Below are 12,768 nucleotides of genomic sequence, written 5' to 3'. Positions count from 1 at the left end.
TTGAGTCTGGCTTCCATTAGCTTCTGTTACAGTTGCTTTACAGGAGGAACAAGCTGTTCTCTCTCACTGACTGACTGACTGACTGACAGATGAAGTGACTAGTCATGTACCCATTAAAAGGTTTTGACCAAGTAAGTGATATAGAGGAAGGGTTACATGCTACAAGGGCCCCACGTCTCAACTCGAACGCCAGACTTTCCGTCGCTGTCACTTATTTCTTTGAAATCAGGTTGCCTGGGACAAACACAAAGCTGCAAACACACTTAATTTTTTTCAGAAACTGTCTAGTTTTTAAATATGGTGTTAGCCGTCTTTCCCAGAGTCATATGAGATGATGGATATCAGTTTGAAACTGATGAACAGAGCTAGCTTAACACAATGACCGGAAGCAGGGAGACACTTCTAGCCTAGCTCCATCAAAAGTTTATATATCCTAGGGTGACCAAACGTCCTCTTTTGCCCGGACATGTCCACTTTTTACATACTGTCCGGGGGATCCGGGCGGGTTTTATAAATTCATGAAAATGTCCGGTTTTCATTGTTTTTCATGGGTCTATTACGCATGTACTTAAATTGAGTGGCGCTTTGCACAGTGTACTACGGTACTTTGTTGTGTGACGTAATTCCCGAGCGGCTGCTTTGTGGGCGGCTCTGCGACGCACATATACAGGGACTAGAGCAGACAGCGGAGCAGCATTGTACACAAAATGCTGCAGCGTTTCCTGCTAAAGTTTTCCCACCGTGGTCAGAAAACACAGGGGAGACACTTTGTTTCTCTCGCTATGACTCTAGAGTCGTACTTGCTCGCTGTCACTCTCCCTTAATTCTCCCTTGCTCTATCACCCACTCCCCACACACACAGACATGCCGGCTCGACACACACACCAGCGCACAAGTATTAACATCAGGCTACGGCGAAAGCTCTGCGTGGAGCCTGCGTACAACCATAAAACAAGACTTAGTGCAGCTTCACAGTTGAACTGCACAAAAGTCCCATCGCGACTGCCGCCGGGACCGGACTAGTGGGAGGCGGAGTGCACCGTGTGCAAAGCTGGCACATATGTTTTAGTGTCTTTATTATTTATCTTATTACATTGAAAAGGTATTAAGACATATTTTGTTGTAGCTGGATTTTCTAACACAGAAGAGGTCATATTTAGAACATTATTTCATATTATTTATTTATTTTAAAAGAGAGATATTATTTTGTTACAGGTTGTTAAGTTATTGTACAAAGTTATTTTTGCACCATCGAGGCATAATAAAGCATGTTCATTAACCATTAATTAAGCCTGTCTGAATTTTTGTCCAAAAGTGTCCACTTTTTTGGAAATCAAAATATGGTCACCCTAATATATCCAGATCAGATTTACATCCTTGTTTTGTTTGTGAGCTTGTGATGTGGCTGTGTCATGTTCAAGGAAAGGTCTTCACATTTTAAACCCATGATATTGCAGTGTGCTATCTAATTTGTCAAAAAAACAAAAAAGACTGTTTAACTGTGCATAGTATAGTTTGACACCACATTGGATTTAAGTTTAGTCACGCCTCACGTATCTGATTTGCTGAATGCAGGTGTGATGCTCACCAACATCAGTCTCATGGTATTTTCTCATTACATGGTACCTGCTCGACTCACCTCGACTTGCCTTTTTTGTTAAGTATAGCTAACAGGTAAATTTTTGAGTATTGCCTCCGTCGAGGTTCCAAGCGACCTGAGTCGATACCAAAAGGTGACGAGAGAGAGAATCGTCTCTAATCACTGCGTCATCATTGCTAGCGACAGACGGGGGTGTCCTGAACACACTCGCCATTTTTAAATAGTTTAGCCAGCGGTGTTTTTTATTTGCTGCCTCCAGCTTCTTTTGAAACAAAATTTGTCTTCCGGCTGTGGCAACAACCACATACAGAGAATCAAAAACAACACACCTTCGACGTTCTGTGTGTGTGTCGCGTTAGGTCACAGCAGTTTCCTGCTTTCCATGACGACCAGCCATGCTCGCCTCACGCATGAGGCGGTACTAAATCTGCAATGAAAAATGGAGGTCAGGGCACTGCGGTCGGGTCGAGCCAAGCAGAGCTGGTACTAGCAGTGGGTAAGTGCCAATAAATGGCTTTTGTAGGACAGGCTGTTGAGGGCTTTTGTAGGGGACTCAACAAACACTTTCACTTACATATTTGCTCACTTCGTCCCTCTTAAACTCATATTTGATGTATGAATGTTTGATATTTGTTTTTGTACAATCTCTTCTTTCTTCCAATGTCTTTTGCACAAACACACACTAAAGGTGATGAATATGTTGGTGGTGATGAAGGCAGTGCTATTGTGTTTGGTGTTTCCATGGCTCTTTATGCGCCCTGTGTGCAGGAGGCCCCTCCAGGCGGCCAGCCCTCATTATGAAGCTGTTTAAACCCGCTCAGATCAGGCCGACACCTGCTTCTCATTGGAAACAGCAGCGGCTGCCTTGTATTCCTGAGAGGGAAGTGCACGCGCTGCGATAAAGTCGGCCTGCCTTTGATCTTTACACAAATGTCATAAAAAAGGAGTTGCTGTTCAGCTTGATCACTTTTTCCTTTAACATTAAGGAATCGGTTTAACTGCGCACATGTGCTTCTGCTGCAAGCTAGCTAGCTGAGCTGCTAGCTACTGTGTGGCTACGTACTGCTACTGGAGGAAACAACGTAGCGTTAACATTTCTCCTGTTACACAGAACCCAAGTGTTTCAACTTGGATTCAGCAGTATATTTTCATATGTAGTAAAGTCCTATGTAGTTTTGTCATATCACCCTTATAAACACAGTTGTACAGTCTAAAAATTAAAAAGAAACGCGGCAAAGAAAAGACATAGGAAGACATCAATTACAGATTAGTATCTGAAGTTGCAAATGAAAACCACCATGGCCGAATGTTGGAGCCAATTAGGTGCTTTAAGCTGCAGTTCTACTAATGGCCACTAGATGCTGAAATTGAGAAGAGCTCAGTGTATTGATGAATACGGGAATACTCTCTACAAAGCCAATAAATGCTTTGGCCAAGACGTGAGCATTTCCCCAAGCTAATTTCACTTTTTTTTCAAAATGATCAAGGATTAAAGTAATAGTTAAACATAGCTAAACATTTGGGGATTTACGTGTATCTAATGTGTCAGGCGAGACCAAGTTTTCGACAAAAATCAATGTCTTGGTTAACGTGACTTGCAAAAAAAAAAAAGGGAGAGGGCGGTCGCGGCGCTTTTCCAGCCGGATGAATCACAGTGGATTAAGTGGCTGATAGTTAGCTGCACCAGCTGCTGCCTCAGGAGACAATTAACAAGTTCATTACAGAACTGTGGAGACAGACAATGCCAAATATGTGTCCTGTACATTAAGTTACAGGACAACAAAGTGTAAACAACATGCTCACGGTTCAACCATGGCATGTTTATTCTGTCTTTAAGCCCTTACTGAGAACCTGTTTGAATGATTTTGTCTAAATAAATCTATCTGCAGCCTGAACACGTTTCATGTTTTTGCTTTCAACTAATTGCTAATGTTAATATGCTAACATCCTCGCAATGACAATGCTAACAATCTTCTATTTTTTTTACCCGGATTCTTCCCATTTAGATTCTCTTTGACAAAACAGTCCTGGCCAAGACAGCAGCATACAACAACATGCTAATGCTTAGTAGGTTTACCATCTTACTTTAACTTGTTAGCATGCTAACATTTACTAATTAGCAGTAAACAAAATATATAGTCTTGCTTTGCCCGACCATCCTCCACAGCGCTGCGGAGGAGGGTCTGGTTAGTCCACACAGCATTCCGGGATGGGAGAAAAACGTGCTCTGGTTTACGAAGCTATGGTGCCTCTGCAAAATAGCCTCGGGGAGGAACTTGTTTTGGTGGAAGATCAAAAAAATTGTTTTAGTCGTGCAACAGAAAACTCAGATTGGACAGATAGTCTAGCTAGCTGTCTGGATTTACCCTGCAGAGATCTGAGGAGCAGTTAACCATAGTCCTCAGAAATCCACCCGAGTTTAAAATGCCAACACAAAAAAAAGCGGAAGGTAACGGACAACCGGCTGACAAGAGTGACATCTGGCGGAATTTCCGGCGGCAACGGAGCAATCCCGGAAGTGGAACGTCATGGATATAGACCACCAAATATATAATGCTATAGTGCTGACCTCATGGTGGCGCTAGATTAAATATCAGAATGTTGTTACAATTCCTTCTGAGGGGAACATGAATAATGAACCAACCCAATCCATCCAATAGTTGTTGAAATATTTCAGTCTGGACCAAAGTGATCCAACAACCAACAGACTGAAATTAACACCCACACTAATATGAAGCTAAATATTTCAGACCATCCTCACCCAGAAAATTAGCTGGCAACCTCTTGTGGCTGTAGTAATTATCGCAAGAGTTAACAAAGAAGAGTGGTGGCAAAGTACAGTATAAACCCGCCAAACAAACACAGGACTTTCACTGAGGAGTGTGAAACCAAAAGTCAATTGTGACTTTTTTAAATCAACAGTTTTACAGACCTAAGTACGTGACACAATGACGTCCGCGACATGAAGTTACGTTCTTAATTTAGTCATTTTACGTGACTCATTTTAAGCCATTCCCTGATGTTTTACTAACCCTAAGAATTTTTGTCTAAACTTATAGTTGTTTCACAAAATTAACTGTGTTTAAAACTGTGCTTGTTACTTTAAATAGAATGGTCACATGAATAAAGTATTTGTATTGTATCATTTTAGCTGTTAAATGCTGTTAGTATTTTATAATGGCCTGTAGTTTTTTTGACGGTGCCCCATTTTGTCCATATGTTTTGGTGAGCTAAATTCATTGTTTTCACCCTGGATGAAGATATTGCTACTTAATATTCTGAGTTATTAGCCAAAGGAAATCAATACGTTTGTCCTCAAGGCTGCTAAAGTCCACTGATGAAGATACCTGACTGTGTGTGTGTGTTGTGTGTGTGTGTGTGTGTGTGTGTGTGTGTATGTGTGTGTGTTGCAGCATGTGGGTGGCAGTTTTTTTTTTTTTTTACAGTGCTCTAAGAGGAAACTTCTCAGTTGGTGAGTGCTTCAGTTTCAGCTTTTTTTTAAAGCATCCTGAGTGCTCAGTGGGGGAGGGGGTAAATCTCCAATAAAACCATCAAAAGCACCATGAATGGATTGCACTGTACCTCTCAACAAGTACATGTACGGTAGCAACATACGCCTACAGGTTCACAGCGTTTGATACTTTAATGCCATAAAGCTGACCCATGAAAACTGAGACAAGTTTTTGGCCAGAGTTGAGGAAAGAAAAAAGAAACTGCAGCGAATGAAAAATGAAGATCATAGAGCTGTTACTTGCAAAAACAAATGTAATAACCTTGACTAAAAGGAACACATTGAACAGGTTAAACCTCTTGGTACCCCAAGAAGCCTTTTTCTTTTTTTAATCCTGTGTGGACCCTTTAGATGTAGTAGTTTGGACTCGCAGTCCTTCAGTTCTCAGTGTTCTCAGCCGTTCTGACCACAGAGATAATTAGACTGACTAAAAACTGGCAAAAGCATCGCTCTAATTACACCTCATCCTGTGGAGAAAAAACAAAGGAACAGAACTTTTTTATTTTATAAAGAATAAAGCTGCCTCTTATCAGTACTTCTAGTGCAGTCTGATACGATTTTAAGGGATCATCCAGCAGTTTAAGCACATTAACAACAAATCCTTGTCCAACTCGTTGTATCATTTCCTTCCATCCGGGCAGCCGTCAGTTTGAGAAAATCAGTCTGCAGAGATTTGAAGCTTTCTGCAGATACTTAATCCATCTTCAACATTTATGGTACATTTCTTTTCAGTAAAAGTTACTTTATCGTGCATTTTGAAACTTCTCCGTGTCGGTCCATTTAAGGACACTTTGACATCACAATCTTTTTAAATCAAGGGGCAGGCACCTCTTTCTGTCACTATGTGCAACGTTGCCAAATGCAGCTTTAACAAAACTAAAGGTCCTAAGCTGTAAACTATACTCACTTCTCAGGACAACGTGTGAAACAGCTGCTCCAGTCTTAAATTAATTTAAGGCTAAACACTTATCGTGATCAATGTTTTGCTGTATTGGCATCTTGTCTTTTAAACAAACTTTCTTAAAATGTCAGAGCAGTCAAATCTGTGTACCAAAAACACACTTCCATTTCTATGCAAAAATTTGTTTGTGTTTTGTAGCCTATTTGCATTTGTCTCTTTTCTGCATTTTGAAAACTTTGACAGATGCGAGCCCCAAATGGCAACTTATTAGAGATCTCCACATTTGATCTGGTAGTTGTTGATCCTGAGGCCAAAGGGTTAAGGTCACAAAATGAGTCAAAAACCACATCCAAAACATCTCTCTCTCTCTCTCTCTCTCTCTCTCTCTCTCTCTCTCTCTCTCTCTCCTCTCTCTCTCTCTGTGCAGTAGCAGCTGCTGAGCTGCAACACTTGAAGGAGACTCTTCAGATGTGCGGCTGTGTGTGGGGAAGAAAAGAAAATAGTTTCTTTCTTAATTAAAGTCACATTAATTTATTTGTAATAATGAAGGAACTCTCCCCTGACGCCTTGCTGCTGTCTTTTGCGCATTTATGTTTCCTCTGTAGTTTTCTGGACGCGGCTCGCGCTCAGGAGGCTGCAGGTGATGACGATGCGCTTCGGCGGGGGTTGACATGGCAACACAACGGGCAGGTTTTTAGCATCCTGAGCCGCGGCTCTCAGTACCAGCCGTCCGGTAGGAGGCAACCCGGGTCGCCCCGCCGCGGTAACCCTGTGGTCCTCCTCAGCAGCGCTAACGACACGGTCCCCGCCGCTTCCCGGGGCTCCCCGCGGGTCCCCGTCACCAGCGGCACTGCGCAATTACGCGCGATGATGCGTCAACAGCCGCGGCCTCAGCAGCACGGAGACTCTGCCCCGGTCAGACGGGAGGACATGATGGTCGGAGATGATCCATACAACCCATACAAGGCTTCTAACTATTACCCCTATTATAACTACTACAACTCGTACTACAGACCCGGACCCAGGGCTCAGCCCCGGCACGGATACGGAACCAGCTACCACCAGAACGGTAAACAAGCTTTTCTCTTAGCTATGTCGTGTGTGGCCCATAGGCTGCAAACATTTGTCTAAATTAATAAAACTACTGATTTTATTTTCTCTGTTGTTCTTTATATCAGAGGTTCTCAAAGTGACCAGGGGGCTCCAAACTTTTTTAGGGGAGACTCAGTGAATGGAAGTAAAGAACAAGTATTATTGGGTATCAAAATAAGAGAAGTGTGATTTGGTTAGATATTTCAGAGATGCAGTAGTTTTCGGGGAACTGTACAGTTTCCTAGACTCCTAGAGTCTAAATGGCTTAGGACAGAGTTTTTTTTTAAATGTATTTGGTGTCCAAAATAGCATGGCTCAATTGTAGAGTGTCCGTCTATTGGATCAAATAACATAATGATGATCCAATAGGCATCCAGGAATTGAGTGAAACTAAGTAACTAAGGGGAGAGTGAGAGGGGGACTTTATCCAAGCTTTGTCTGAGGGGAGGCTCTTCTGTTCAACAAAACTGAGTTTGTAGTGTATCCTTCATTAAACTGTACAAGGCCATGGAAGTGTCTTAATCACAGGTTTAACAGGCTAGTTATTCCTGTGCAGTAGTTTTATCCCTCAGTAATCTCTTTCATTATCACAAAGGAAGACAGATGTTCCAGTTTTTACATATACCTGTAGGCTTTGTATTAAATTCAGGTTAAACTTCATATGTTTTGTTTGTTTTGTTTTTGTTTTGTTCTACTTGTTTTGTTTGCTCGTTTTGTTTTGTTATGTTTTTATAATCTACCCTGCCCTGTAAAGCGACTTTGAGTCCATGAAAAGCGCTATATAAATTCAATTTATTATTATTATATGGTTTAAAGATTGACCCATTTCCTTTGTATTAAATGAAGCACTGCCAGTTATGCTCTTAGTTAATAATAATCTGCGGTCAGGCCTTCATTTTTAACGTTTTCTTCCACTGAATTTTGTCTTTAGCATATGTAGAGCAGCATATGCTTTGGGCATCTTCGTGAGTACTGACTTAGGTCAAACCAGCCACACATAGTCTGGATTTTACAATGATGTACAGATTCATGGATATGGGTGAATGTGTCACAAACTGAATATATCTTTTTGTCTCCTCACATCTTCTGAAAAAACACACTGCTGAGCAGACAGGGAAAACATAGTATATAACAATCACTTCCGGGATTGCTCCGTTGCTGCCGGAAATTCCGCTGGATATACCTCTTTTTCAGCTGATGTCCGTCACCTTACACTTTCTTTGTGTTGGCGTTCTAAACTCCGGTGGACTTATGAGGACTATGGTTAACTGCTCCTCAGATCTCTGCAGGGTAAATCTAGACAGTAAATCTTGGACTTTCTGTCCAATCTGAGTTTTCTGTTGCACGACTAAAACAACTTTTGAACGTACACATGTTCCACCAAAACAAGTTCCTTTCAGAGGCAATTTTGCAGCGGCATCGTGGCTCCATCTGGCGCTTAGCTCTGCCCAAGACGATTTTGATTGGTTTTAAGATATGCTAATAAACCAGAGCACGTTATTCTCCTGTCCCAGATTGCTGTGTGGACTAGCCAGACCCTCCTCTGAAGCGCTGTGGAGGAAGGTCTAGACTAGGGAAAAGCTAATAATTTTATTTCTGTGGAAATAACTTTCCAGAGTCAGACCAACAGGGGGCAATAGTCTGTATTCCTATCCCACCGAAGAAAAACACAAGACAGCATTGCAGAGAGACCATTGGTGTATTATATTAACAAAAGAGGCTAACAGAAACAGCTCAGCATGCTTTTTCAATCGACTCCAAATCTAAAGGACTGTTTTATGTACCTGAACAGCCAATCAGAGACCAGACAGCTCCATATAATCTGAACTTGTTCCTGTTCGTAGGTCTCCCTGATCTGGTTCCTGACCCATACTACATCCAGATCGCCACCTACGTCCAGAGAATGCCCATGTACAACCTCCGCTGTGCTGCTGAGGAGAACTGCCTCGCCTCGTAAGATAACACCAGCTATCAGGCTGTTATAGAGCTAGTGCTTGCTGTTTGTGGAGGGACTGCTGAAGGCCTGACTGACTGTAAAGGTTTGATCGGAGAAACAATTCTGTGTGTGGATGGAGTGATGGTTTGGTTGTATTTTAGCCATCCAGTGATGATGTGACAGTGATACGGTTTCTCCCTGCAATGGTTTCAGTAAAGGGATTTTGTAAACATAAACCTCTCCTCCTCCAGCTCCTCCATGTCCTCCCACGATTATGACACCAGAGTTTTGTTGAGGTTTCCTCAGAGGGTGAAGAACCAGGGAACCGCTGACTTCCTGCCCAGTAAACCTCGATATGCCTGGGAGTGGCACAGCTGTCACAAGTAGGTAGCTAAACGTTAAAGGTGCATTTTGAGTTCCTGCATGGTTTCAGCATGATTTAATTTTTGTCTCAAATTGATCCGCTAGCTGCCTGCCCCCTGAATACACTGTGAAAAAGCCCGGTCTCGGGAGACAACACAGGGGTCATAAACCTCAAACAAATACTAGGGGCACAGGCTGTGCACCAAAATACAACACCACGTTCCAGCCAATCACCGAAAAGATGGTTTGGGGAGGTGGTGCGCAGTTGATTGAGTAGCGAGAGTTGTATATGAGAGTAGCTGCTGGAACGTGGTGTTGTATTTTGGTACACAGCCTGTGCCCCTAGTGTTTGTTTGACGTCTACGACCCCTGTGTTGTCTCCCGAGACCGGGCCTTTTCACAGTGTACTCAGGGGGCAGGCAGCTAGCGGATCAATGCCTATGATTTGAGACATAGTGCACCTTTAACAGTTTTATATAAGTGTTTGTTGAATTACCTGGTTAATACCTTTTTGTCTTTCTTCTGTTGTTGTTGTTGTTCAGTCACTTCCACAGCATGGACGAGTTCAGCCTGTACGAGCTGCTGGACTCCCAAACTCATAGCCAGGTAGCCGAGGGTCACAAGGCCAGCTTCTGTCTGGAGGACACTTCCTGTGACCCGGGATACTACCGCCGCTTCGCCTGCACCTCACACACACAGGTACCAACACACTGAGAAAACAGAAATAATCAATCATCAATAACAAACAGGATAAATACACATTTGAAACTTGCTTTTGTGTGTGTGTGTGTGTGTGTGTGTGTGTGTGTGTGTGTGTGTTTGTACAGGGTTTGAGTCCAGGTTGTTATGACACCTACAATGCTGACATTGACTGTCAGTGGATCGACATCACTGACATCTCTCCTGGAAGATACATCCTCAAGGTCCGTTAGTGTGCTGAGAAACAAAACATTCTTTATTTACTGGCTTTGTGTTTCTAGAGATAAGTTGTGTTTTCCTATTCACTTCTATACATTTGGGTATACCTTTTTCAACATCCAAGGAAGGTTCAGTTCAAGGGCAACTGGACTCTGTTAAGGTTCTTGAAGACGTTGCATCTCTCATCCTCAGTTCAATTTCTTTTCTCTATATTTTCCTTATAATTCAATAGGGGTATAACGGTACACAAAAGTCACGGTTCGGTTCAAACCACAGTTTTGGTGTCTCGATTCAGTGTGATAACGGTACATCAGGGAAAAAAAAACCAAATGCATCAGGATCCGTTTTTTTTCATTTATTTTGACGGAAGCATTTTGCCCACTGGCAACTTTGCGAAACTCTTTTCATCATAAAAATACAGAACATTTCAAACAGTTGTGTATTGCTGGGTTAGTTCAGATGGTAGAGCAGGCGCACATATATAGAGGTTTACTCCTAGATACAGTGGCTGCGGGTTCAACTCCAACCTGTGTCCCTTTGCTGCATGTAATTCCCCCCTCAGTCTTCAGCTGTCTAGAGGAAATGAAAGCCTAAAAATAAAACAACTGTGTATTGCACTCAAACACTTTACCAAAAGGCAACCGGTCACAACATGCTATCAAACTGAAAAGTATCTCTTATGCTGTGAAACTGACAATATGAGTAATCTGCCGCTGAAAATAGTCCCCAACAAATGCACTACTTCCTTCCGTTTGAGTAACGTTTTCTAAAAAAAAAATAAAATACAGTGACCAGCTGTTTTAGGAAATAACTGAGGTTTTAAAAAAATAATTAAACTATATATTTGTGAGGAGGTGTTTTTTTAAAGATGTGCGTCTTCACTAGGAACCAACGGGCTCGGAGCTGAGAGGATAGGGGTAGGAAAGTCCGAAAGTATTGAGAAACGGACTTACACATGGTCTTTTTGTGTGATGAGAGCGATAAAATAAAGAAAAATAACCCTTAAAACTCAAGGGAAGGTGACCTGATGCACTGATGACCGTTGTGTTGTCCTGACAGGTGACAGTAAACCCCCGGCAGCAGGTTCCAGAGTCCAACTTCAACAACAACGTAGTTCGCTGTGACGTCCAGTACACCGGCACCGCCGCTCACGTGTCCGGATGCACCATGACGTCGTAAGAAACACTTTCTTTCTTCAGTTATTCCAGAGCTCTTCAACAGGGGGTCTGGGACCCATAGGGGGGTCCTCAGAGTTGCTGCAGGGGGGGTCGCCAAATTATTGTTCAATGGTTTAAAAAAAAGAATTTAAATATATCTGAAAATATACATTAACATGAATCCAACATATTATCAGTAAAGATATGTTTTTGAATGTACACACCATTGATGATAGGCTTACTGGGCATTCACAGATACAGTTAAGTTCAGGATTTACTGTTCCACATTTTAACATTAAAACATGATGTAAATATATGAATTTGCCAACAATTTTTATTTTAAAAGCTTAGTATTGTATGCACCATAAAAAGGTATGTGTAAAGGCTTTAGGCCGCCCTACACGCTATTGCAGTTCCAGTTTAATATGCAACTACATTTTATATATTATATGTAGTAGGGGGTCCCTGCTCCGTCTCTCTTACGGGATCCTTGGCCTAAAAAACGTTGAAGACCTGTGACTAATTCATTTGAGCTCTACTGTGGCATTACTAATTTTGCAGACAGAGGGAGTGTCAATCAATTCAGATTCACCTTACAAAGGTTTTTGTTTTATTGGTAACTTATACATTTTAAAATCACATTTTTGACATTATTATTCAGATATGTGAGTACAGATATATCAAATGAATGCATTTCAAACCTAACCTCTGTAACATCAATCAGTTCTTCAATTCATATTTCACTAATGAAAAAAAAGTTGTCATTTTTGATTGTTCAAGAATAGATTCAATTAATGGATTCGTATGTACCTTTTACCTTAAACCTTTAAAGTTAAATGACATAAATGTGTTAGGGTTGTGTGAAAATGGTTTGAGTTCATGTGGCTCTTTCTAAAAGATTGACAAACAAACCACATAGATATAAAACAATTGGTTTTATATCTTTGCCCTTAATCTGTGTTTTTACTGGCTGTTCCACTGGCAGGATTATCAGTGTTTTAAGCCAACAATGTCTCCTTCCAGGTAGCGCTGCCTGGAAGGCACTAGGATTAGGCAGTGGTTATGATGAGGGTTAGGGTTAGGTGCCTTGAAGTCCACGGTCACAGCGCTGCCTGGAAGGAGACGTTGGGGGCTTAAAACACCATCGAGCCACTGGCAGTGTATGGGCACCCAAATAAACTCTTCATAGAAAATATATCCCACTACTATATATCCCACTGATGGAATAAATTCAGGGGGCTGTTCCCCAGAACACAGCTGTAAAAATTAAACTTTTTAGAAAACCTTGTG

General features: G+C 41.8%; 1 protein-coding gene across 3 annotated transcripts; it reads left to right on the top strand.

Annotated features, from left to right (window-relative positions):
* Nucleotides 1–1,829: 1,829 nt before the first annotated feature.
* LOC120560691 (protein-lysine 6-oxidase-like) lies at nucleotides 1,830–11,550 on the top strand. 3 transcript variants are annotated; one of them, XM_039803451.1, is made up of 7 exons: nucleotides 2,035–2,096; nucleotides 3,607–3,667; nucleotides 8,949–9,057; nucleotides 9,292–9,423; nucleotides 9,946–10,102; nucleotides 10,231–10,326; nucleotides 11,381–11,544. In XM_039803451.1, the coding sequence occupies exons 2-7, from the start codon at nucleotides 3,655–3,657 to the stop codon at nucleotides 11,498–11,500; spliced, it is 627 nt and encodes a 208-aa protein (XP_039659385.1). In that variant the 5' UTR covers nucleotides 2,035–2,096; nucleotides 3,607–3,654; the 3' UTR covers nucleotides 11,501–11,544. The 3 variants fall into 3 exon arrangements, with proteins under 3 accessions (XP_039659384.1, XP_039659385.1, XP_039659383.1); XM_039803450.1 differs by lacking the exon at nucleotides 3,607–3,667 and having other exon boundaries at nucleotides 1,830–2,096; nucleotides 11,381–11,545; XM_039803449.1 differs by lacking the exons at nucleotides 2,035–2,096; nucleotides 3,607–3,667 and adding an exon at nucleotides 6,468–7,081 and having other exon boundaries at nucleotides 11,381–11,550.
* Nucleotides 11,551–12,768: the final 1,218 nt, after the last annotated feature.

Source organism: Perca fluviatilis, chromosome 6 (assembly GCF_010015445.1).
Source record: "Perca fluviatilis chromosome 6, GENO_Pfluv_1.0, whole genome shotgun sequence".
In the NCBI taxonomy this organism is placed as follows: Eukaryota; Metazoa; Chordata; class Actinopteri; order Perciformes; family Percidae; genus Perca; species Perca fluviatilis.
Note: the sequence above shows the minus strand (reverse complement) of the source record. Positions and strands in the feature narration are given on the sequence as shown.

Coding starts and splice junctions, on each gene's coding strand:
- LOC120560691 (XM_039803449.1), top strand. CDS start 6,556: ATGAAGGAACTCTCCCCTGACGCCTTGCTGCTGTCTTTTGCGCATTTA. Junction 10,103..10,230: donor CCTGCACCTCACACACACAG/GTACCAACACAC, acceptor GTGTTTGTACAG/GGTTTGAGTCCAGGTTGTTA. Junction 10,327..11,380: donor CTGGAAGATACATCCTCAAG/GTCCGTTAGTGT, acceptor TTGTCCTGACAG/GTGACAGTAAACCCCCGGCA.